The sequence below is a fragment of the Sabethes cyaneus genome, chromosome 2 (genome assembly GCF_943734655.1).
Source record: "Sabethes cyaneus chromosome 2, idSabCyanKW18_F2, whole genome shotgun sequence".
NCBI lineage: Eukaryota > Metazoa > Arthropoda > Insecta > Diptera > Culicidae > Sabethes > Sabethes cyaneus.
Window position 1 is genome coordinate 163976281 of NC_071354.1, and position 27187 is coordinate 164003467.

General features: G+C 38.9%; 1 protein-coding gene across 4 annotated transcripts in view; it reads right to left on the reverse strand.

The window, feature by feature from the left end:
- The window catches only part of LOC128736902 (sphingosine kinase 1-like), a 40541-nt gene extending 13386 nt beyond the window's left edge, over window positions 1-27155 (reverse strand). Inside the window, exons 1-2 of one of the 4 annotated variants that reach the window (XM_053831405.1) lie at window positions 26845-27155; window positions 18404-19481 (exon numbers count right to left, since the gene is read on the reverse strand). In XM_053831405.1, the coding sequence (XP_053687380.1) occupies window positions 18404-19311 (908 nt within the window). In that variant the 5' untranslated portion in view covers window positions 19312-19481; window positions 26845-27155. Of the gene's footprint in view, window positions 1-18403; window positions 19482-26669 lie in introns of all 4 variants that reach the window. The other 3 variants (XM_053831406.1, XM_053831407.1, XM_053831404.1) reach the window with 3 other exon arrangements.
- Window positions 27156-27187: the final 32 nt, after the last annotated feature.

Here is a 27187-nt window from a genome sequence, read left to right on the forward strand (position 1 = left end):
GCAATTTGATGTGTGACGCCCTTCCTTTATTTTATTGTCCATTCAACTTTTTTCGGCTTCTTTTCATTTTCAAACATATTGAAATGCCTACGAAGTGTTTTGACTCAACTTTACCATCGGTGATAATAAGATATAATAAGATATGTAGACAGCGCTAATTTCATGACAGCAAATTTTTTACGTGCAGTCGTTAAGTAGAACTGAAGCCATCATATATTAGTAAAAAGCCTCAATCAATGAATATAAACACAGTTTCTACTCATTTTTTATGATAGTATCACTACAGCAAATACTTATGGACCAGATAATACCAGGTGTGTTTACTAGTGTAAGTATTTTCAAGTGCTCTTCACGGAAAGCAATCAATCGTGAATAACTCTCATAACTAGTTTAAAAGCCCATCTTTAACACTAGATATACCAGCTGTTTAGTCATTCTGACTGGTACCGGTATAAATGTCAATAACATAAAAATATATTTGTTTTTAATCATTATAAAGTAACATTGGGTATATAAAATGTTCTCTCTACTTAAAGCTACCAAAGTCATAACATTATTTCTGAAAGTAAATGTAATATGTTGCAGGAATTTTGAGTTAAAATTGCAGGACCAGTCAAAATGACTGGTTTGATATATTTAGTGTTAACCGAATTTGCAGTAAGTTGATTATAATAATAATTTAACCATTCTTCGTTTCGTATCACGAAGTCGAACAATCCATCTGCAGTGCTTGCCTCCCATTCATCGTGGCCTAATGCGTTGCGAATAAACATATCCATTGTTGTGTGGCAAAAAGCTGGTATTTATGGCTGTTTTCAGATTAAAGTGCAAACAATTTTAACCCCTGCGAAACCCGTTTGGATTGATAAGAATTGTACACACGTATTTACTGTGACGGAGGTGGGACGTAGCTGAAGTGGGTTTTCTATTGATTATCGTTTCCCCATATCTGTCGCCAACTGCAGAGTTATAGCGAAGTTTGATGATTTCAGATTAGCTGAATAATGTAACGAGTGCTCTATTCGATCATGTCGTTGTTATGAAGGTTTTAGTATTATTACTTTCTCACATAGTGTAGCAAAACTATTTTCAGAGATTGTTGATCCAGCTTTGGCTTTGATTGTAGAGGGTCACGCAACAGGAAAAACAAGAAAATAGAAGCTGGATTTATGGTAAGGCGGCCTCACCAGTCGATACGGTAAGATGGGCCACTAGGCCACTGGCACTATTAATGTATTATTATTTTATTTCAATATTTTTTCCAACTGCTTTTGTCGCTATTCGGAATGACTTATCGCAATAACGAGAAATTACCAAAAATAGAGTGTTTCTCATTTCCCCTATATTTCCGTCGAAAGCGGTTTGCCGTCGTTATTTGTTGGGCTGGCCGTGACCTTCAAAAACTACTCAAACAACGACAGCAGCGGTCGGTGGCAGACATTGTAGGCCTGTCGGTACTGCTCGGTAGCGCCAAGTCGCAATGTTGCCTTGCCTTGCCTTGCCAGCTTATGGAGCAATCAAGCAGATGCATCATCGTTATATGCGACAGCATTTCGGCCGACGTCAACGTATCATTAAAAGGCTTTTGTTAACACGGTTGACAATGATTGTTATATCGTCGGATGTGCTGCTGGGAATGCGCAATCCGGGTGACTTTGAACCATTATTCGCGTGTCTATAGTTTAATAAATATGAATACCATTATGGCTGTCTTTTCCCCAGCGTTATGGTTTATTGTTGAGATGTATGTTTGTCAAAAATGCTCTTTTAACTATAGATAGTTATTTTTGTTATAAGTGAAAGATTTGTATTTTGATTTTTTTTGTGATATGAGATAAAAAATCATTAAATAATTAAAATTGTGACATAAATAATATTTTCATCAACCTGTGAAATTCGCATCCTTCGCATGGTATCAAAATCTGCTTGATTTCAGTGTTCACCGTTCAACGACTAGCCGTTTTTTGTAGTATGTATGCTTACCTTGTAAGCTTTGGCGGTGAATGCATTCAACAGTTTACCTCCTTTAATGAGTTTCATTACCGGTCTCGATGAGGGGGGTAAATATTTGCCGTCCTATAGTTGCCATGTTAGTTAAGTGACTGGGAAGATGAAACTGTCATCGTTAGATTATTTTACAACGCATAAGCAATGGGAAATTGATCTAACAGCAACAGCACCAATGGTGATTCACGTTAAATGAATAAACCACAGCAAGGTTGTGTCGGCTCTACAAATACACCCGTTTGTCTAGCAAGAAAAAAATACCGCCGAACACTGCTTTGATGGTGCTCTTCTCGGGTGATTTCTACTCTATGTAATATATAGGATTTACTATGCCTACCACCCGGTTTTGGCCAAACCAAATAGGAATCAATAGCCTTTTCTATCGAAAAAAAAACTCCCATGAGTGTCAGTATAGTGGCTCTCAACATAATAAAATATGGCCCACAAAAACATCGATTTGCTTTAGTGTCAGAGATTGCATAGCAGACATGCGACGAAAACGGGGTTTTCATTAGTGTGTTGCAGAATATAAACTGTATTAATAATAACCGGCTTCCGTTTTCGACTGACTGAATCTATCCGTATCCTTTTAGGTATTTCTAACCATGGAATTAGTTCACAGAGAATTGATTTCAACATTGCGGTTTCGTAATTTTTCTTATAAGGTAGAAGATCCATATTTCGCCAGTTGATGAATCCAAAGCCTTTTTTGCATTTCTTTTAAGTCTACCAAAAATATGCAAAAAGGCTTTGGATTCATCAACTGGCGAAATATGGCTCCTGGCGAAATATGAATCCTCTACCATATATAGTAGATAACAAAACAATAATTGGTCATAATCCCCACTGTGTATAAGCGAATTTAATGAATGTTTTTTTTTTCTAATTACACTACAGGGATACCTAGATATAAGTCAGCCGCGTTATAAGACAACCTCGTTATAAAACAACCTCGATATAAGACAATTCGATATAAGACAGTTTTTTCCTCGATATAAGACAAATCCCTTTGACATAGCAGGTAACGATACCGGAGCTAATTTTCCATTCCAAAATTGGCGCTATGAAGATGTTCCTTATTTCAAAATAACCCTAAAAATTGTAAAAAACTAATAGCTTATACAATAATCTATAGTTCTAAAACACATAAAACAGAGCAAAATTGGCGACCGCTAATGCAATTTTTTTGACGTAGAACTACGTCTTTCTTTACTATACTGGGACTGGGTAGCACTTTGTGGAAACGAAAATAGAAGTGTAACGTTTGAATGAAAGATTTCAAATGGTTATAACTACAAAACCACTGAACGAAACTGAACTATTTATATGTCGTTGGATAGATAAAATGACCAGCAGTTATCGAAATTTGACCTTCTGTTTTTATACGACAGACTTCGCAACCAGCTGTTAAAATATAGGACAGTGCGGGGTCAGTGCTACGATCCTATTGACTCTAACAGCCTCTCCCAGCCGAGATTCGAACATACGATAACTGGCTTATTAGATCAGGGGCTTACCTCGAGGCCAACTGGGAGGACCGTAATAAAATACAAATTTCCTCATAACTCTAGAACTGATCAAGCAAATGGAATCAAATTGGGCATGTGGGGGTTTTAGAAGGCAGAATTTTTTTCTATGATGTACTAAGATCCATCCGTCTTTTAACAGGTGGGGCTCCTATATAAATGAAATACAAATTTCCTCATAACTCGAGAACTAATCAAGCAAATGGAACCAAATTTGGCATGTGGGGGTTTTTGGAGGCATGAATTTATTTTATGATGGTTTGAGACCCCTCAGTTCTGTGGTAGGATAAGGGCTCTCATACAAATAAAACAGAAATTTTTGCGGATGTGCCATATTTTCTGCTATGTAACAAGCGGTAAGCTGTGAAAGTAAATTAGAAAACCTTCTCGGAGCAAGGGACAGTAAATCGACGCCGCTAACTTACGTGCCTGTTGCCATTGATGTCAAAAGGGAAGGACATTCGAATGGAACGTCATATTTGCGATGAACGTGCTTTGGGTTGAATGATATTTGTAACCACCGAACCTTTTAAAGGCCACAAGCGCGGTAAAGTAAGATTATTGAAACATGTCAAGCTACGCATAGTCATATTTAATACAATAATCTGCGGGCTGGTCATTCATTACTATTTCAACCTTAATGATGCACACAAGTGATTTTTAAAAGAAATCTCTATGTCTCAATGGTTGCAGGCGTTGTACTTATGAACCCCGGTCCACGTATTTTCATAGCCATCATTGCATTCAATAAAGAATTGAATCTGAATATTTCGCTCTTCTCTTTTAAGCATTCATTTACACAATGGCACTCACAGATTCTTATATTTACATTATTCTTATATTTACACATACCAGAAATGCAGTTTATATTAGTCTTTGATCTAATAATCTGATATAGTCCTACGTCACCCTTTCGTACAACCCTTAGGGCTGCATACCTTGCAGTTTTTGGAAAAGTCATGTTTCGATATAAGACAATTTCGATATAAGATACCTTTATGAAATTATAAATTGTCTTATATCACGATATTCCTGTAATTATTTCCCTTCAACTTTATTGTAACTCAGATGTAGCTCAACACCGTCTACAAGGTGCTCTCCTAGATGTTGTCACCTATCGTCATCTAACCCCAATGGTATGAAAATTCGTCGTGCATTATCAACCGGATTTTCTGGGGGCCCGTGCAACTACGGATATAATTTTTACCCCTACAAATCCTCCAGAAATGTCGAAAGTGCAACGTGTGCAAAAATAGCACTATGTCAGAAAACCCGGGGGCTCACCCCTCAAATGATAGCTTAGGGTGTAATAACAAAACTTTTATATGGCATCAACATTGGTTGACACGATTTAGGAGTCGCACGATTTAGGAGTCGCAGTCGCGATTTCTGTCGTATAAAAACAGAAGGTCAAGTTTCGATAATGGTATGTAGCACCTAGGCTTTGCTTTGCTTTGCTAAATTCAAAAAAATATTATTAGAAGTGTTAAAGTAGGTGAAACAAGGTACTTAAATATTTTTTCCATAATCATTGAGATACTTATACATTCATAAAAAAGCTATGGGGACACATCTGGAGTCATAAATAGTACTTTCGCATCGTATTTTCGTGTATTTCAAGGCAGCATACGATACAGTCGAGCGCGAACAGCTATGGCGGATAAGGCACGCGAACAGTTTTCCGGACAAACTGACACGGCTGACAAAGCTACCCTAGAGTGAGTGATGTTTTACCTACATCTTTCAGGGGTACTCTTGAGTCCCTTCGAATCGCGCAGAGGTTTGCGACAAGTGGTTGGACTATCCTGTAGGTTATTCAACATCGCTCTTGAAGTTGTGGTACGGCAGAACGATCTTCCATAAAAGTAGCCAACTCCTAACCTTTGCAGACGACCTCAACATCATTACTAGAAACCTTAGGGCAGCGGAGGCTATCTATATCAGATAAAAGACCGAGGCTAAGAGGATTGGGTTACAAATCAATGCATCAAAAACTAAATATATGGTAGGAAGAGGTTTGAGAGAAAACAACGTGCGCCTCTCACGGTCAGTGACTATTGACGGCGATGAACTGGCAGTGGTTTATTAGTTCATATATTTGGAATATCTAGTTAGCGTCGACAATAACAAGAGTAAGAGCAAGAGAAAGAATAAATGACGCATATAAGTTAGAAGTCGAGCATATTTTCCCTCCACAAGACGCTTCTATCAAGGAGGCAGCTGCACAATCTTTTTAAGAAAGAAACGTGATAAATGGGATATTAAATCTGGTAAAACTGATGCGCCAGTCAGCGGATTACTAATTACAATTTTTCTTAAAGACCAATCTAATGTGATTCTTTAGAGACTAGTACTAGTTACATGAAAATCAAACTAAAGTTTATCACAGTCAGAGAAATCTTTATTATCCGGTTAGCTATCGTCTACTGAAGCAAAGAAATCTATAAGTTTTATTGAAGAATTCCAAAAATTAAAATGAAGCAGGTCAAAAATCAATCTTTGTACGAGGACGCTTTACGAGGACACTTTATGAAAACTTTGTGGAGATATTTCTTCTGTCGAGTAATGGGTGTATGTAAAATGTTTTACATAAGCAAATTGGTTACTAAATTTATTTATACAAACTCCGAAAGAAAACAGTACTGCTTTAGCTTTGAAAACATTTAATGTCAATGTTATACATTTTTTATCCAAAAGCCTACGTGAATATTTACTGCTTATGATGAAAGACAATTACAGGTTAATGTTGCCCCCTATTGTATGCTAATTTAAATTTATTCATGAAAGTCAATTTTGCCTCCACTAAGTATTTATTTTACACGCAGGCAAAACATCAGTGGGTATCAGTGAAAATGAAGAAGTTATCATGATTCATAACATGTGTTTTTCTTTTGAAATCATTACTTACATTACATTATTCTGCTTAAGCAAAATATTAAACATTTGGTTAGGGTTTTAGCTAGGAATTTTATAATATAAATATCCTGTTTTTAAATATTTGTGGCGTCTATTTTGAGCCTTGATTTCGGATATATATCTGTGAGAATCAAAGAACTGTGCAGAACGCAATGCAGTACAGGTCGTAGGATATTTTATCTAATCATTCATCAAAAAGCAACCGAATAGAAATCGAATATCAAAATTTAAATTTTCTATCTGGTGGCCAGAACTTGAAATTGATGGGAGGCGCTTGATTTCATTGTCGCAAAATAAGTATCACACAAAGCTGTTATTTTTAGACGTTTTATTTGAAATAATACTACGTAATTACAAAATCAAATATTTCATCCGGTGGCGAAGATCGAAGAATGCTGACGTCGATAAGCAGAGGATCTAATGAGATTATCATTCACTTATTTTGTCAACGTGTCGTTTTGCATGCCAACCAACCTCGACGATGTTTGAACTTCTTCAGACAAACAAAGAATCGAGAAGTGTCAGCATGAGTCTCGGAATCGTAACGGAACTTCTAAGAAATCATTTTTTTTGCAATAATCTGAGCAATTTTACATTATTGCAAGTTAGAAATAAAATACAATTTAGTATATACCGAAAATCTCCACAAGTAAAGCCCAGGAGAATTCATCCAATATACGCAAAATTTTGTTTGTAGCTTAGTACGCGGCATTGGTTGTCCGCTTAAAGTGAACCCTAAAGTGTGAAAAAATAATCTTCCTCGTGTGAGACGCTAACCGCTACAGTCATCAACGAGAATTCTGATCATTAGCACCGCAGATTTAGCGCTTTAAATTTTCATAAATCGGAAGGCTAAAAGTGACAACATGTAAAGCAACCAAACAACACGCGCTTACACAGCTGGGGATCCACTTGAATGTCATCTAGTCCTGCGGCGTACCTTCGATCGACCATGTGTCAACGCTTGGGTGAAGAACTTACGAGAAATTAACCTTGCACTTGATTAGTGAATTCACTTTAATTTTAAGATATCTGATCATTTGTCTGACTTTCAGTTGGATATTAAGTAACCTGTTTGAATTCCATAGGTTCCTTAGTTGATAAACTTTATAATACTAGCTCATGATTTGTACAATCATTAAAAGATAATTGATCGTTGTTAAACAAGGTTGCTCCATAAAATACAAAGAAAATGGTGACGGATGGTGTTTTCTTCAACATACCGTACCGCCAATTAAAAAAAAATGTCCCCGAAAGAGCTATAGAAAGAATAAACCGTTAATAAATTTTCATTATTTAAATAGTAAAATAGACTTGAGCTCGCAGAATGCTGCATCACTTAAGTGAAGTCGGTATCCTGCGATTGGATACTGCTGAAGACATTGCTCTAAAATGTAACTTGGTGTTTAGAACCAAGGCCACGGATTTCAATAGCCTTTGAACCTAATAAATGCAAACCTTTAAAGTTTACGGAAAAAACTATACGCTGGACGCATTTAATCTCAATTTAATGCTTACTCAGCGTCATTTTTTCAAGTTGGTAATCTCAACATCAATTTTTAAACCATCAAACACTTTCCTCGATTATGGGCAGCAACGGTTTGTGAAACTCACTCATTAATGCTCTGTCGGACATAGTACAGGACCGTAAATTCAATGAAGAATAGGTAAACGTCTACAAACGCAAACGTATCATTAGTTTGCTGAAAAAAAACAACAAGTCTGCAATCATGGGTCACACACAATTATGGGTCTATTTAGCTTTTTCTTTTGATTAATACGTGAATATTATACGAAGTGATTGCTAAAATTGTTACTCATAAGTAGCACTAATAATTTGTCATCAATAATTAGGTGATATTTAAACGCTAATCAGTAGCTAGAGCTAAAATGACCCACAACTGTGTGTGACCCATGATTGTGGACTGACTGTACATTACATCATTGTGTGGTTTCAAACGGAATCGAGTTCATAATTGGACTGTGCAGTTGGATATAAAAAATAATTTGAAAGTAAAACCAAGGCGGTGAGTACTTACACATATACAGTAGTCATGCATTAAGTGCAAAACTGCGAATCACAGTCATTCGATGACTATTTCACTTTAGATCACTTTTTCACTTTAGAAGCAATTTTCATTTTAATAAAATAAATCCCAGCTACTTTTTTAAAAGACGTACGTAACATTGAAAAACTCTTTTGCACCCCTCTTAAGGCGATATGCATGTACGTCAAAGATAATTTTCTTAGCATTTACCTAACTTATGTTGCGGTCAATTATTCAGGATAATATCAATGTGCTAAATTCTCGACATGAGCAAAGGATAAAATGGGATTGGATGTCTTACTCCGTCATAACAGTGAACGGACTACTTCCACGGAAGCAGGAGAGTTTAGGCATTTGGCTTTATTGCCTTACAGAAGCAAAATCTGTAAAGCTCATGTATGAGGTATTGATAGAGCTGTTTCATACAAAAGCTTTACGCCCCATAACGGTACAGCGCGAAAACATGAACGCAGGGAATTACAGCGTGGTGAGAAAATTCATACAGTTTTTGCGCAGCTTCATCGTTTCGGAAAATTAGAACAGAATAAAATTGAAATCCATAAATACTGTCATTGATATTCTCGCTTTCACTCAATTCGTTCACAAAGTTCTGGTGCAAAGTTACTAGTTTGAGCTGGCTGAGAAGTGGCAAGACCAATCATTTTTACACGGTTGTATTTTTGTTGTATGTAATATCTAAACTTTGAGCAAAAAATCATCAAAAAATTTACCATCCCTCAAGTCAGTCAGTGGTACACACGAATCAGTTCAAAGAGCCACTTGAGCTCGCAGGTCGCAGTTTGGCCATCACTGGTCTTGATACTTCAAACCCATCCTTTCGTAGAGAAGAATGCCTTGCGTTTTCGTAACGCTGGGAGGAAATAGGTTAACGGTTAACCATGTCATGTCTTCCGGTCAATAATATTGGATTGTTACGATTACACTTTAGTCGAGGGGAGTTTGTTCAACGACGACATGGAATATTTAGACGTCAGGGCACTTCCCTTTATCGCATCGTTACATAGTTAATATCAAAATAAGCGAACAAATCTACAGAATCCAATCATAAAAAAATTTCGAGGGCACTTTCCATATAAGCACTCTTTGTCTGCTACTTGCGGCGCACAAAAATTCCACTGAGATTCGGAATATCTCCGGCATAATAGAATCCCCATCTAATCAGCAGAGCGTTTGAGCAGGCTGGACACTACGAAGCATCCGGTAATGGAACTACTAAGACCCAAACCTGATTATTACCAATGCACTGTGGTCCAGAAAGCTAAATTAAGTGGAAAAAATTGTTTACTCAGTAGTCGTTGATTTTAGACTATTTACGTCTTAGCAACATAATCTTGATTTAGGATGGCGCTTTTTTTGGCATGAGCTATTTTAGGGTGACCCTTAAATTAACCAAGATCCAGAAATGATCTTCAAAACGAAACAAGATAGAGCGATATTCACTGCAGTAATTTCATAGCTTGAAATATTTTGAGTAATATTGTAGAAGACGAAATCCTTCTATCTCGAACCGTTTCCATATTAGGGCGATTTTCCTGAGTCAAGTTAGGGTGACCCTGCTATTTTGCGATTTTTCTCCATAACTTTTTTATTTTGCATTTCTCGCAAAACACTTCTTTAGATGACTTTTGAAACTCAATAAGACGCAACTTTTGGTGAAAAAAGAAATTGGCTATCTATTTTACTTCTACACTTATATTAAATTTTATGATAAAAATAGGCCGTTTTCAAATGTTAGTATCTCAGAAAGGTGCAAGCAGAATTAAAATCGGTTGATTGCGTTTGAAAGATCGTGATTTTTTGTGCATAATATCAAAAAATTGGAGAGTGGATTTTTTTCTATCTCAAATAAATCAACTTTGAATATGTGTGGTTTTAACATATTTAAGTATATAAAAGTAAACGAGTTGCGCCATAACTCCGGAAGGCCTTGACTGTTCTTGATTAAACTTAGCGTACATGTTTCTTGACATAAGTAAATCAGTACAGGGGGTTGACAAAAGCGGGGTGGTCGCTGAAAATGGGAGCGGGAGGTACAAATAAGTAAAAGTGGCTGCGATCATCTTGCATTAAGGGGCGAACCAGCCACAGGCTGAAAACCTCTCAAATAAAGAATAATAATAATAATAATAATATCTTGCATTTGGTCTGTTAGAAGTTGTACAAATGGCTGGGAGATAAGATGAAGAGCGTGTGAAAAGATGGGAGGGTCACAACTACGGAAGTAGAACAATATAAGGAAGACTTTATGTCTCTTTCATTATCTTCGGAGAGACGTACACGTTGCTGTAGACAAAAGGGCCGCTGACCGAGAAGAGCTAATCAAGGGAAGGGGTAGACATGTCTAAATGAGGAAATAAGCTTTGTTTTTTGTATTATGAGAATTTGCAAACTGAAACGTAGTGTTGTGAAAACCGCATTCGCGTGGTCCAATTTCTCTCACTATTTTCTTCTAACGAACACATATGCATGAGCGTTTCTTTCGGATTTCTTTGCTGATATTCTCATGCACTGCGACAAGTTTTTGCCATAGTGTATTTAGTTATCACCTCCCAGTTGGCCTCGAGGTATGATGCTGGTCTAATAAGCCAGCCGTCATATGTTCGAATCCCGACTGGGAGAGGCTGTTAGAGTCAATAGGATCGTAGCAACTGGCCCTGCAATTGTCCTGCACTCTAACAGCTGGCTGCAAAGTCTGTCGTATAAAAAAACAGAAGGTCAAGTTTCGATAACGGAATGTAGCACCTAGGCTTTGCAATGCTTTGCTATTTAGTTATCAGCTACGGTCGTTGCTTACGCTCGTCATTGCAACCCAGTAGTTGATACCTATCATCGCTCGCATTGGCCCGCACACTTATCCGCCTATGTAAGCGAGGGTGTAAAATGAAGAAGAAAAGTAAAATCCGTATCCATACATCCTAGTGTGCCGCTCGTGCTCACGACCTATGTACAGCTCGTGAGCTTTGGATTCGCGGGCGGGATGTGTAGAAAGTTAATATGAGGCTGTACATTCGCGAGTGTGCAGGTAGCAGAATGTATATCGGAGACGAATGAATCTAATGATTTAAAGTCTCCGTCAACAAATAAAAAACGAACGAACGCAGAATGTATGCACACAGTGCCAGCAGTTGTTTGGCGTAGGCTTGCGTCAGTGGAGTACGCTTTGGATGCTATGTTTTTCACACACGCTCGCCTGTGATTTTTAACCTTATCGAAAACAAATGTACAAGTGGCTGAAAGACAAAAGAATGGTGGCCTCTGATGAAAGGGGAGGTGGGAATCATGGAAACCCCCGTCGCGGGTAGAAAACTATTTAAACTTCTCATTCGGTAGTTCCACTCCATGATACTATGAAACACATATGATTTCATTACTTTGTCTACCATTCCCTCTGTTTATTGGAAAGTCTACCGTTTTTAATGTCTAACCTCATTATAAAGTTCAAGTCAACAAACATGAGGTTAAGTTTATACATTCTCTTTTAGATTTGGACCACTCACACAACTTATAACGGTTTAAATGCAATATAATTACAGCCACTTTTACTTATTTGTACCTCCCGCTCCCATTTTCAGCGACCACCCCGCTTTTGTCAACCCCCTGTGCTGATTTACTTATGCCAAGAAACATGTACGCTAAGTTTAATCAAGAACAGTCAAGGCCTTCCGGAGTTATGGCGCAACTCGTTCACTTTTATATACCTAAATATGTTAAAACCACACATATTCAAAGTTGATTTATTTGAGATAGAAAAAAATCCACTCTCCAATTTTTTGATATTATGCACAAAAAATCACGATCTTTTAAACGCAATCAACCGATTTCAATTTTGCTTGCACCTTTCTGAGATACTAACATTTGAAAACGGCCTATTTTTATCATAAAATTTAATATAAGTGTAAAAGTAAAATAGATAGCCAATTTCTTTTTTCACCAAAAGTTGCGTCTTATTGAGCTTCAAAAGTCATCTGAAGAAGTGTTTTGCGAGAAATGCAAAATAAAAAAGTTATGGAGAAAAATCGCAAAATAGCAGGGTCACCCTAACTTGACTCAGGAAAATCGCCCTAATATGGAAACGGTTCGAGATAGAAGGATTTCGTCTTCTACAATATTACTCAAAATATTTCAAGCTATGAAATTACTGCAGTGAATATCGCTCTATCTTGTTTCGTTTTGAAGATAATTTCTGGATCTTGGTTAATTTAAGGGTCACCCTGAAATAGCTCATGCCAAAAAAAGCGCCATCCTAAATCAAGATTTTGTTGCTAAGACGTAAATAGTCTAAAATCAACGACTACTGAGTAAACAATTTTTTCCACCTAATTTGGCTTTCTGGACCATAGTGCAATGATCTCTAGAAATATGGCTATTGAAATATCCAATTAAAAAATTTTCTAAGGCAAGTTCTTGGATGGAGATTTGTACATATTTCAAGCCAATCTAGACATCCTGAAATATCTGCTAACGTATATACCGGGAGCCGAAATTGGTCGTTTTTGATTTTTTCATGAAATATTGCGAATGAGACATCCAATCATAGGTTCTTCTCAGATGATTTTTACTAGGATATGCTAGTGCATTTTAAACTAATCTGGATGCTTTGGAATATCTGTAAGCGGTGCTACCAAGACTCAAGAATGATGAAATTTACGCAAAACTTCGAACTCTCAGAGCACACGTCTTCCACATTGCATTACATTTAGACTATTTAAAGTACTGATATTATACCCCGTTTCATCCTTGGAGATATTACCCAGCGATGCCAGATCAGCGGTTTTCCCGCTAGATTTAGCGGGATTTCAAGCCAGATAGCGGTACTTAATAACCAAACAGCGGCTAGCGGGAATCTAACGGTTTTCTTAAATAACTCAGCGGGATTTTAGCGGGATCTCGATTTTGCGATATTTGGTAGGCAAGAAGAGTGCTGACAGAGAGGTTGAGAGCAAAAAACTTCGTTTATTGACAGTCTAATGTCTGCTCATGCATTGGCAGATGGTTCAGTATATTCTGTTGATAAGAAAACTCCGTGGTTTTTGCTTAGAATGGGATCAGTTCTGACAAATACTCATTAGAACTTACAGAAGCAGAAGACTACCAAACCAATCCGTTTTGCGTATTCCTAATTTTTCCACAAACTAATTCGTTGCCAATGGCAAAATCCAACTGATTCATGAATTGCAAACAAAACAACACAAACAACTTATGTATCTATATACCGTGGACCCCCGTTTGTTTGACCGTTTTTAAACTTTTTTTACAGTTTTTAACACTTTTTAATTTGAACCCCGTTGGTTTGCACGACGTGCAAATTAAAAATGGTTCAAATGTCATTCTCAATATGACATCATTTACTTATGCAGACAATGCACCTAAACACGATTTGTTTGTACTGATCTAGCGTGTTTAATCTGTTTCACAATGCGTTTTCATAACGATTATGGTAGAAATCTGATCGGAGAATGAAATATTCGCTGCTTGCAACTGCCAACTGATTCAAACCCCCAAAACAAAAAAAATATATATATGCTGGAGCCAGTTCACACAAGCTCCAGCATATATTTAGGGTTACCAGTTGTTCAAATTAAAAGCTAACCCCGTTAGTTTGCATGAGGAATCGTTCAAACGAACGGGGGTCCACTGTACATCATAATTTGCTATATACCGCAGCATTTGTATGATAACAAAATCAAAACAAATCGGCTGATGAGCCGATAAAACCTAAGTCTAAAAGACAAATCGGTACATTTTTGCTAAAACAAAATATCAGCGAGAACAAAGAGCCGATGCGCTTTTCAGATATTTTTGAATTTTGGCTGCTTGTAAAGATTGAAACACATCTTCTATTGTCACCGAAAACCATAACCATTTGCCAGCGTTGCTGAAATTTTACATGATTTTCATCATAGCTAGACATAGAAAGAGAATTTGTGCTAAAATCTTCTTTCGAAATTTTCGCATGTGTTCTTAGACTTCCTAATCTTATAATTCTTGCGAAATGTCGTAGTAAACTGTTACTATATGAGGGATAACAAGATATTTCTTTTTCTGTTTTCTGAAGCTTCGTCAACATGAAATGCAGCAAATTTGCATAATGTTCATTTAATTGCAACCTCTTAATTTCAGCAGATCATCTTAATTTCAAATGCAAGCCTTACTGAAATGAATATTTTTTAATTTTAATTCTGCACCAGAAACGAAAGAATAATATGACTTTTGATTCAGCGGGATTTCTAGTGGGAAATAGACTCTAGACAGCGGGATTTCAGCGGGAAATCAACCTCTGGGCAGCGGGAAAATGGGCAATCGACCTGGTAACACTGATTACAACGGTTACACATCAGTTTTTCATTTCCAGAGGAGCTTCCTTGGACACACGTTTTGCCTGTCTCTATCTACAAATGACAGCCGAACTTCGATTATCAAAACTTAATTTCTTTGGAAAATTACAACTCAAAAACAAAAAAAAATTACACCTTTCTAAATTTTTAATATATGTACAAGAATCTTATTTTTTAGGAAAACATAAAAAGCTGGGCCTAATCAAATTTAATGTTTAATGTTTTAAAGGCGATGAATGTTTAAACAAAATTTTAAGGACCACGTCGTTTATTATAGATGGTCCTTTATATCGATATACGAAAAAGGCTGTCATAAGCAGGGTTGCCACATGCACAGATTATTCTGTGTTTAACAGATAATTGAAAGAAATCGCCTGTACAGAATCTGTATGCATAGAATACAGATTTTCGCCAAATTACACAGATTAAACAGATTTTTGAGCTTTTACATGAGAGTGAAAGAGACGGAAATAGTCAGCAAAATGACTCTCTATCTCTTTCATTCTCATTGTTTTGCATTAGACAGATTTTTGCACAGATATTTTTCTTCGCCGTACAGATTGTCAGATTTTTTCAACAAAAAACACAGAATTATATGTGGCATCCCTGCTCATAAGTAACCAAATTGTTCCGACATAATTTTCGTTCCAAGTACAACAATGAGAAAGCCTACAGAATCAAAACGTAAATCTAATGCAACCAAGTACTGAAACTGTATTATCGATAAGAAAATTTGCAAAGCGAGAAGGACACATTACACATCGAAGGATTTACTAGGTGAGGACCGAAAAGCAGGTCCGTTCAATCCAAATGTTGGTAAAACGATTTGTAAGTTGTTTGAAAGAATAACGGGTGGCAACTAAAATTTTAGAATTTTTTTCTCAAGCTGTCAAAAAAGGCAAAGATACATGAAGAAGATCTGATTTACCGAAATTAAAGATACATTATCCATTGTTGAAAAAAAAAGTGTACATTTGAATACGGTCCGGAATCGGCTGTTCGGCGAAGCTTTCGTTTGACGTCGAAACAGGAGCGTTCTACGGCCGGTATGTCAACTTTGCGAATGCATCTCTTGATTCTACCAATCAACTGTTTGCAATTCGTGGCTCTCTAGTTATTTTTGTACACCAAGGAACTCAAAATCTCGAAGAAACCTGCGATTGGGCGCCCTGAAACAGATTTTTGGGGTCATGGTTTTTAGGTACAAATGGGATTGAATGGGTATTCAGGAACGATATTGTGTTTTGTTTTTGGCGTAATGCGGTGATGCTCTATCCGGCCAAAACACGTATTGTGCATCTGCATGATGTTTTTGAAGAAACGGGATCAAAAATTTCCTCAAACATTCGTCTGATGCATCTTAATTGATAGCCAAACCAAAAGGCTTGTTGTTGAAGAAACGAGAAGGAGAACGATGTCCTTCTGCGTCCATAATTTTGGCTGGTCTTTCACCAGCTTGCTTGAATATTAACAAAACAGGGAGAGAGAGAGAGAGAGAGCTAACACATACATACTCTCATTTCTCGTTTGTTGTTGAGCATAAGTGCCGCGAAAAAATTCCAAAATTTTAGTTGCCACCCGTTAAGGGCGGTTTCAGTTATGGATTGCTCTAAAAACCGTGGAACATTAATAGGAACTAACTAACTCAAGACCTACAAGAAACTAAAATTACCTAAACGCAGCCAAATCTAATCCGATTCGGTAGAAACTCGAGACAGTAAGCCAAATGATAAAGTTCTAAGCAAAACAGAAATGTGCATCATTACGGATGACAAAACATGTGTTAAGCTATGCCGTCAAACAAGGATCGGATGTCCCAAACTCGGAGAAACCGATCTTTTGTGAACAATTTGCCACCTTATTTCATAACCTCTAACATGAATGCTGAAATCTACCGGAGGAAATGTCTATAAAAACTTGTTTTCCCACTTATCCGGAAGCACATAGGAAATACACCGTTTTGTCTGATTTGGCGTCATGCCATTATGCGCGTTCCAAATTGTACTGCTTTCTGAAAACGACGTCGAGTTTGTAAAAAAAAGGCAATGATTCCACCAAATTGTCTGGAAATCAGACCCATTGAAAAATGTTGGAATCTGAAGAAAGGAAATATGCAGAAAAAGATAATGGAACCACGATCTCGAGAAATTCAGAAAGGACTAGAGAAGTGTTGGGAAAATCATGGATGGAACAGTTGTTCAAAACCTAATGAGGAACAATAAAAAACGAGTACCTACACGCTTTCGCCACATCTACTACAAATTGATTACTAATAATTTTATTGGATTATTGTATGACCAAGCGACATTTGTTTTATACAAATTCCGAAATAAATGAACAACCTTAACAGCCTTAACAGCAAAATGGGCGGTAGGTGTAATAGTTGGGAGAATGGTCCCAGTTGGGAGAATGGTTGAGCCACTCAAAATTATTTGAAATTAGATATAACACATATTTCACTTGACACGCATTGAATCAAAATGCTATTTTCAACAATGTGTAAATGTTCGTTTCGTAGCTATTTTTTTGAAATGATAAAGGTCTCATTGAATTGATTTCACCGCTCAAATATAAATCCGCCATAATCTATATTCTAGACTAGTATATATTTTGCCGATCTTTATCTTTTACCGGAGGATTTGCGAAGGTCGTTTTACGTTTGTTTACGAACAGCTCTGTCGCTCGGTGTTCCATAGTAACGCAGGCGTAAAAAAAGATTTTGTCTTTTACTTGCCGAAGCAAAATACAGGGCCGTCGAGAGGATGTCCGTCCGGCAACACTGGCAACGAATACAGACTGTTATTAGTTAACGCCTCCCGAAATTTCAAAAGAATTTTAACTTCGTTATGTCTTCCCTCTTCCTGACAGGTATGCGAAGGTATGATAAACCTTTAGTCAATACGATATATCGTCAGGTCAGCGCCTAAGATAAACCGGGGATTTTCCCAAACACATGGAAGGCGCACGTCTGCCCCGCGGTCGTTAAGCTACATGACTCATGTGAACCGGCTTACCGTGAGTCAAAAATCTAGACTCACAGCAATCAGCCAAACGGATTACCGTTGGTTTACTGTTATTCTCTTTTGCTTCATTAAAACGTACAGGTTCCATCACGTTGAACTGGTCTGAGATCTTATACGCTAAAATAGACATTTAGGTGACAATTATTGATTCTTTCATTTTATAGTCACCATCCGCAGCGCACCGCAGATTAAGTCAAGTTTTGTCTTTCGGTAAAATTTTAACTAAGAAAAGTCAAAAAAGCTTGGAAAATATTTTCTAGAAATGAAACTTAACGGGAAATTAGCAGTCATCAACTTTTCGTCGAAGAGCCCAATTTTGGAAGCAGTTTTTGGGCCCAAAAGCGGAGTTTTGTTCGTAAAATTGTAAATACTGCATTCTTCTTGCGAATCTGAATACTTCAAATATATTTTCATGAAAAGAATTTTTGTTTCAAACAAAAAAACTGCTTTTGAAATTGGCAGAATCGATGACGACTAATTTCACCTTAAACTACAGGAAACAGTATCAAGTTATTGATCATACTTACTCATATAAGTGTGCGATAGTTTTGGCCAGCCCGTTTCCGGAACCACATGGAATAATCCCGATCGGAGTTTCGTCGATCGCCGTCTGCCAGTCTTCCCGTTCGAACAATCCGTTCAATGCTTCATAGAATATGCCATCGCCACCGACAACCACGATGCCGCGCCACAGGTAAATGTCTCGACTGCGGACAAACTCCCTCGCCCAGTCGGATTTCTTCGTAATGTGCAGATCGTAGGAAATTTCCGCTTCCGCGAAAACCGGTGCCACTCGTTGCTGAAACATTTCTCTCGCCTTTCCAGAACCAGACTTTGGATTGAGGATAACCAGCGTTTTGCGTGTATCTTTTGGCTGGTACATACTCTTGAGAGATGTTTCGCCACTGATTAGGTACTTGATCGCGGCACGCCATTTTTGAGCTTCCTTATTATTGTCCTCGTACTTGTCGAACGATCGGAACCGAAGTGTTATGGTTGTGCGTTCTCGGAATCCTCCGCGACGATTTCGTTTGAGGATGTAAGCATAGATGTACAGATAGGCGCTGACATCCGACTCATCCTGTTCTCCAGAATTATCCTCGACCACCTTCAGTTGAGCGGTTCCGGATATGGAAGTACAAGCACAAGCAGACCCCCCTTTGGTTTTCCGCTTGCTACGTAAACAGCGACAACCAATGATATCCTTCAGAAGGATCGTCTGTTCTTTCGTCGATCCATTGGTTTGTTTCTTCAAGCTAAGTCCTCTGTCGGTTAATCGAACTTCGAAAACAGTATTCTTTTTGGAGCTAATGTAGAATGTTTCCGTTAAGTAGACCACGTTCGGTGGACTCCCACATTCGGTTCCCTTGCTGTTAGCTGGGGATGGATTGACTATCTCTTCGCCAGCGTGGTTCGCTTTTGGCTTGTCAACCATATTTCCGCCGCCGTCGAAACCGTTTCCAGCTTAGTACAGTGCGTCACTTCCACCGGGCGACGCATTAAGCTTTAAACAGATATGATTTGCAGTATAGCGCAGCAATTGCGAATAGAAACACTTTTATTCACACGTTCGCTCTTTGTGATTTAGTTGATACTGATTTACAGCTGTAAAGAGCGAGATTTGCTGCATTATCGGAGGCACGTGACTTGCTTTTTGCTCGACCTTAGTAAAACATAATTCACTTGATTGCACCAGCGAACTAAAGTCTCTGTTGAAGTATAGAATAATCTGTTGATGATTCGATAAAAGGCATTGGCAGTTAGCTCCGACCAAGTCAACAGATTGTGATGATAAATGATAATAAAGCAAGCACGTACTGAACATTAACGTACATATGAATAGTAATAAAGCAGCTTAAGATTGAAAGCTAAACTGAAATTTTTCTCCTCGATCCTCTCAGATTTCAATTACCGTAAACCAAAATTATTCTAACACGATAACTGAGTTTGCCTGGGGAGGCGAAAAATTTTGAGCACGTGCTATAATTTCTAGAATAAAACATGAATCTTTTTTCGAAGCCTTTCGCGTAGTTACAAACGTCCGTGCAGACGAGAATGTTGCGTGACCAACAGCCGTACACAACGGTTTACACTCCCACAATATTTATACCCGACCTTTTTGCACCCTAAGACCTTCAGCCCGTTGTTGATGTATCAAATGCCGCAATTCAGTGGAATTCCTGTTTCCGAACCAAACAACCCACTGACCTAATGCACCTGTTTTGCTAAGTATGCAATCAAAGGCTTAGTTTCCGCCGGTAGTTTTTCATTCTTCCTTCTGCGCGAGGAAAAGTTTCCTGTGCCACACAACTTAACAGACACATAGGCGTTACCGTTGCTCTGCCGCCGCTCTGTGACACAAAAAGCTACAATGCAATGGTAATATGTATACGAAAAGCATTGTGAAGGCGAAGCGGAAAATTCTCTTCCACTTCCACGATTACAAATAATAGTCACTGAGTAACAAGCGGTAGTACGGCGGTGGGGAAAATATTAGAAGTTAACCACATCATCTCAGACTCTCAGTGATGACAGATTTTATTCTGGTCGACTGTCACTCATTACTTAGTGGTCGCTCTTACTGAAAAATGTAAGCTCGGCTTTCAAAACAGATGATACAAGTGTGCCTTTGATAGTGGACATGTTTGTAGTTAAAGCATGGTAAATGTTAATAAAGTTTTTTCGAGCATTGTAAGATAAATGCTCATTAAAGAAATATGTTCAAAAAAGACATTTTTCGTCAGTCGCAATTTTACTATGTAATCTTTTGTTCATTGCTGCAAGTACACCGTGACAGCAGTATTATGAATACATTCATATTCTCAAACCAAGCGGTTTAATCTTTGTTATCGCACGAAGTTCAAAAACAAAGCCATTAATAATGACATACTTGGCTAGTCGATAGTCGTACACAAAGAGAAAAATGCGTTTGATTAAGATTAAGAAATTGATACGTTCACATACAAGCTGTATTTAGTTTCATAGCACTGGAAATTATAAATCAGCGCAACATGTACCTAACTTTAATTTTGCCTTGAATAATACCACAGACGTTTCAAACTAATTGATTTCGTTCCCGTTCTTACCTTATACATACCAACATGTGCTATAATTTAAAATCCATAATTTTGTAAACCGAATTTCCAATTGGCCAAACTTGTTCCTAACTTATTTCCAAGAAACTCTGGCAATATGCCACGAATGTGGCACATGTTGAAGGCTACACGTGGCTTGCGACTTTGACCAAAAATAAGGGAAAGCAATTTTGATTGAGTTGTCCTAGGACTTGAAGGAAATAGTAGAAGCCGGCTTTCCCATATCTTGATACGAGAAATGAAAATTTCATAGAAATTCAGGACTCGCGTGATAAAAAAAGCTCTGGAACTAAGTGCGTACAATCGGCACATTTGATATCTGCTTATAGCTGTACAGAAGCTAAAACCTCAATTGAAATTATATTAATTGTAAAAGTGTTACACAAAGAACGCCTGCGGACAAATCTTCCTTACTGATGAGAAAAGCCTCACATTCGAAGATTCTTTCGATAAATAAAACGATCGCGTATACGTTCGATCAACACGAGAAGTTTGCGAGTTGAGAAAGATGCATCTGTAATGCTTTGGTAGGTAGTAACGATGGCTTCAACGAGATACGTTTCTTGCGAAAAGGATTGAAACCATCCGTCAAAGTGCGCGACATCACGGATTTCATATTAACACAAGATTGGCAAGCTGGTGTTCAGGACCTGAACTGACCCGATTAGGAACAACCTTTTCACCAAATCCTCCAGAAATTAGACCCAATGATAACTTTTGGGTTCTGATGAAAGGCAAGCAGCGGAAGAAGGATAATGGACATTTGAATGTAGGTTTCCCACAAAACTGATTAAACTTATTCGAATGACACAGGAGGGGTCAAAATTATACTTATGAATACCGGGAAACCTCAGGCACTTTCGTGACGTTGCACGAACTGAACCAAGGAACAGTCTAACAGTCTAACGAGACAGGGATCCGCTCAGCAGTTCATTGGTCCCAAATTGTTTCTGGGCACCTCCACCATAAAAGGTGAATTACAGACCTGGGAGGCAAGTCATTGTCATTTATTTAAAAATTCATTGGACACAATGCGGTCTTAATGAATACTAATAATAATAAACATAAAGTTAATAATAATAATAGTAGAACAAAAACTTAAATACAATTACTCTACACATGAAGAAACACATAACTATTGTCTTTGGGAGAGTCATCTTCTAAAAGTATCGATGGAGATGTCGAAGTCAAATAATTCGTAGACTGTGTTGAACTGGGCTGCCATGTACCTTGTTGGGCTAAATAGACCGTAGTTGACTCTCCTTGCTTCGAGATAGAGAAAGTTCCTCGTTCGAAGAGCTCGTTCTGGGGCGTAGAGATTGAGCTGTTCCAATAAAGTTGGGCAATCAATTTGTCCGTTCAAGAGCTTAGCAACCAACACAACTTGGGCGATGTTTGAGACCGTGCGACATATGGGGGTAGGTCCGACGCGTTACTCCATGGCAGCATGCGAAGAGCGTAACGTATAAACTTTTTTTGTACCGACTCAATCCTTGCAATCCAGTTAGCTTGAAACGGACACCAGACAACTGAGCAGGACTCGAGTATTGAGCGTACTAAGGCGCAGTAAAGCGAACGGAGACAGTAAGGATCCTTGAACTCATCAGCAATTTTAAATATAAAGCCAAGCTGCCTATTAGACCTAGAGACAATCTCCTCAAGATGCAGGTGAAAGGTAAGTGCATAATAGAGATTTACGCATAAGTCACGAACGTGGTCAACTCGTTGCAGTGCATGACCCAGAATGCAGTAATTGAAAATAATCGGGCTCTGATTGCGGTGGAACGTGATGACATTGCATTTGAGGACACTAATTGTCAGCAAATTTTTCGTGCACCAGCCTTCAAATGACTCGATCATCTGTTGTAGTCTCAAGCAATCAAGTACGGTTTTTATAATCAGGTATATCTTGACTGACTCGTCAGCATAAAACAAGCGGCATTCAGTTGGTAAGACTATAGAGAGCTCGTTGATGAATAAACTAAAACGCAATGGGCCTAAATTGCTTCCTTGAGGAACTCCCGAAAGATTGCAAAACAATTCCGACTCTTCTTGACCGATTTTGACGCATAAACTACGGCCGGTAAGGTAAAACCTCATCCATCTTGTAAATGCAGCAGATATTCCAAGCTTCTCCATCCGATTCAGTAATATTTCGTGGTCGACACGGTCGAATGCAGCTTTTAAATCTGTGTATATCGCGTCTACTTGCGCGCCTTTCTCTAGGCTATTTAAACAGAACGAAACAAATTGCGTAAGATTCGTGGCAGCAGATCCTTTAAGAATAAAACCGTGCTGATTGAGAGATATGTAATGTAAGCTACTGCTGAGAAGTGCGTTATGTACAATTATTTCCAAGACTTTCGAGCAGGCACAAAGTGACGTGATGCCGCGGTAATTTTCCATATTTCTCTTATCTCCCTTTTTATGCACGGGAAACATAATGGATTTTTTCCACAATGTGGAAAATACATTCTGCACCAACGAAAAGTCAAATAATATTGCTAGCGGACGAACAACAGCTGTGGTACATTTTTTCAGAACACATGAAGGGATTTCGTCTGGTCTAGCAGCGAGGGAATAATTAAGCTTTTTGAGTAAACGGCTGAAAAATAGACCCTGCATTGGTTCACAGCTCTTATTCAGCAACTCCTATCTCTCTCTCTACCTCCTCGTGATACCAGCCGAGATACGAGCAACCTTGGTGGAGATCGGGTAACCAACCCCAGTGGAAGGTCAACGGATGAAAGACTTTTTCGAGCTACGTTGATCCTCCGGCGAAACAGGGGGTTAATGCAGCAGACTTTGCTTGTCACCAACACGAAAAAATTCTGACTGTAACAATCGGAATAGACCCATGCGACAAAAAAGGACTATAGATTGGAAACTCGAGACGTAGAACACTCAACTTCCAAGAAAGCACTCGAGTGCTCTCCGACGTATTTAAAAGCCGAAAGGTCGACATCGTATCGCTGCAGGACGTGTGCTGGAAGTGCTCAACGGTACGTTTGTTCAAAGATGGACATACCATCTACCAGAGCTGTGGACACACGAGCTGGGTTCAGCCTTCATAGTGACGGGCGAGATGCGGAAACGGGGGATAGGGTGGTGGCCAATCAATCCTCGAATGTGCAGGTTGAGAATCAAGGGCTGGCTCCTCAACTTAAGCATCATCAACGTGCATAGCCCTCACCTCAGAAGTAGCGATGACAAGGATGAATTCTACGTGCATTTGGAGAGTGAATACGACCGCTGCCCAAAACATGGTATCAAGATCGTCATCGGAGATTTCAATGCTCAGGTCGGCCAGGAGGAGGAACACAAATCGGTGATTGGAGGGTTCAGTGCACACCAGCTGACCAATGGAATGAGCTTAAGACTTATCGATTTTGCCGCCTCCAAGAACATGGTCGTACGTAATACCTTCTTCCAGCACAGATTCCCACACAAATACACCTGGAGGTCACCAAATTAGAACGAATCCCACACCCCTATTCTGTATTTCGAACGAATCTTCATTTCGTTCGACTCGTTTCGAACGACATGTTTTGCCCATTTGATTTTGCAGGCGGAAATTTCGTTCGAAATACCAATCCGTTCGAAATATAAAATAGCGGTGACAGATTGACCACGGTTTAAACGGCTGTCGGCACTTCTCAGACATTATCGACGTCAGATACTATCGAAGCGCTGACATTGAATCGGACCACCGCCTAGTGATGGTTAAAATGAGCCCAAAACTCTCTGTTGGGAACTACATTCGGTACCGACGTTAGCGATCGATTAGATATCGCGCGGCTGAAGCAGCCAGACGTTGCCGCAAACTACGCGCTGCACTCGAAGCTGCGCTGCCGGAAGAGGACGAGCTGGACAAAGCCCCTCTCGAGGACTGTTGGAACACCATCACAACAGCGGAGAGCTCCATCGGGCATGTCGGGAACGATTTGTTTAACGATGAATATAGGAGGGTGATGAATGAGGCGAACGCTGCGCGGGCGGCCAAGGTACGCAGTGCCACACGTCAGAACGTGGAAAGAAGTAACACTTCGATAAACACCTGAATGGCGCCCAGGCGGGGAAGAGGTGCCAGCCCCAACTGCAAGTGAATTTACGGGTAATAACTCCATACTTAGTATGTAACTCAATCTCAAGAAGGTCATTAGTTTTATTAACCATGTAGTACCTAATTGGAGCACAGTCTTACAACAATCTAGCTTAACTCCTTCAATAGGTCTGAGCTATTCGTAAACTGTGTGCAGCAACAGCAATCGGGACCAGCTACAAAAGACAATCTCCATGACTGTCACAATGACTTTTTTTGATTTTTTATTGTTTTTTCGTATACAAAAAGGGACAAACTTACGATTCAACACAACAAAAGCAAATACTTAAAGACACGGTGCCATTATCACGAAATCGCACATATGTCCTGTTTTGCGAATTATATCGATATTATCGGATCGACCATAGAACGGCCTGTGTTAGTGGAATTAAATGGGGAACGATTTGAAATGATCGAGTAATTCAAATATCTGGGTAAGTCAGCGATATGTTGTGACAATGATGTGGACTGCAACGATGAATTGCAGCTTCAAGTACTACCTTGGAAGTACATAAAACTTGGACGTTGAGCGACTCTCTTGGGGTACCCCGAGAATATTACCCACGGGACCAGAACTCGTTACAATAGTCATCTGAGTTTTGTCACACAAGAAAATCTAATAAAATGTACAAATGGCATTGGCATAAGCAAGGTGCCCCAGCATCTGTTAGGGTCAGGGCACGCTGGTACATCCCAGGGGGATCCACGGATGGCGACAACTTTAAAGTAGCCTACATATCAAAAATAACAACTAATAATAGTTAAATTAGAGCTTAAAGGCTGTGTTTAACTGTTTTCTGCTTAGTTTCATTTGTAGGTACCAGAACCAAAGGTACCAAAAACCAATGAGTGGGACATGGGCAATGTATGATAGTTTGACAGCTACATCACCCCTCTGGTACATCCCTACCTGTTCCATTATGTTCTGAGGTAATTTAAAACATTACCCGTTCTAGATGAATTTTCACAATCTTACCGCAATCAGTATACTTTACCGCTCTCTATAACAGAGTCTAGTCTAAGCGAAAAACCATTGCACATCGTTCGTTTGCAACAAATCCAAACCACAAACATTTCCTGTGCCACACCGTATAAAAACAGCACATCGGAATAGGTGTGCAGGAAGCAGACGCCAGGTTACATAAACGAAAACTAACCAGCCTGTACTGCAAATAATACATACACCCTCCGCTTTTAGCGCTGAATTATACGTTGGACGAACAGGTTTACCAAAGCGTAGCCACAGAAAATAATGCGAATAAATTAAGAAATGATTAAGGAAAATCTTAAGCAGCGATTGCGTGCGTCCAGACGTTTTCTCACTGGCACGAGATAAGTTTACATGTGGAGCGAAAAAGCAAGCCAAATGCAGCAGCAGAATCCAAGAATTTAGCCATACGTCCCGGATTTTTTTTACGCACACGCCTGTCCGGGATTTTCATTGGTAGTCTGTTTCTCGTGATCGTTCTTATCAGCTGCAATAACCCTTACAGCGAGACAGCGGTACAAATGTCTAGTAAACAAAACGTGGCTCATACAATTATATATTTTTCATCACCACAGAATGTTTTTCTGCTTAATAAATAATTATATCACTTTTATCATTTTCACGCACAGTTGATGAACTGGAATCACAATCACTATTGTACAGCACAGAGTCACAATTGCTGCAAAGCAGTGTCTTAATCGAGACAGTTATTGAACAAAACATAGAACTAGCAGGTATGAAAGTTATAATATACGATTGCTGGACCAAAGATTAACTGTATACATTTTCTTCCTATTTAGCGATCTGCCATAACCAGCTTGCAACTAAAAAACAAACCGACGATGCTGAGGCACTCACATAAATCAACACACACGCCCGGACCGTTCGATTGCAGAATACGTTCTGCTGTTTCAATTCGACTGCTTGAGTGCTTGCGCTTGCTAGCTACCGTCCGCCGTCCGGCTCTGAATACAGACTCGTCTTTCGCAAAAGTTTTATTGAGCAGAAGCAGAGAGGACAGACAGGTGGGAGCAAACCGATAGCAGACACATTCACGGGAAACTTGGAAAACGAATGCGCGCTGGAGCGCTACGCGAGTACGAAAGCGAGAGAAAATTTTCCTTGA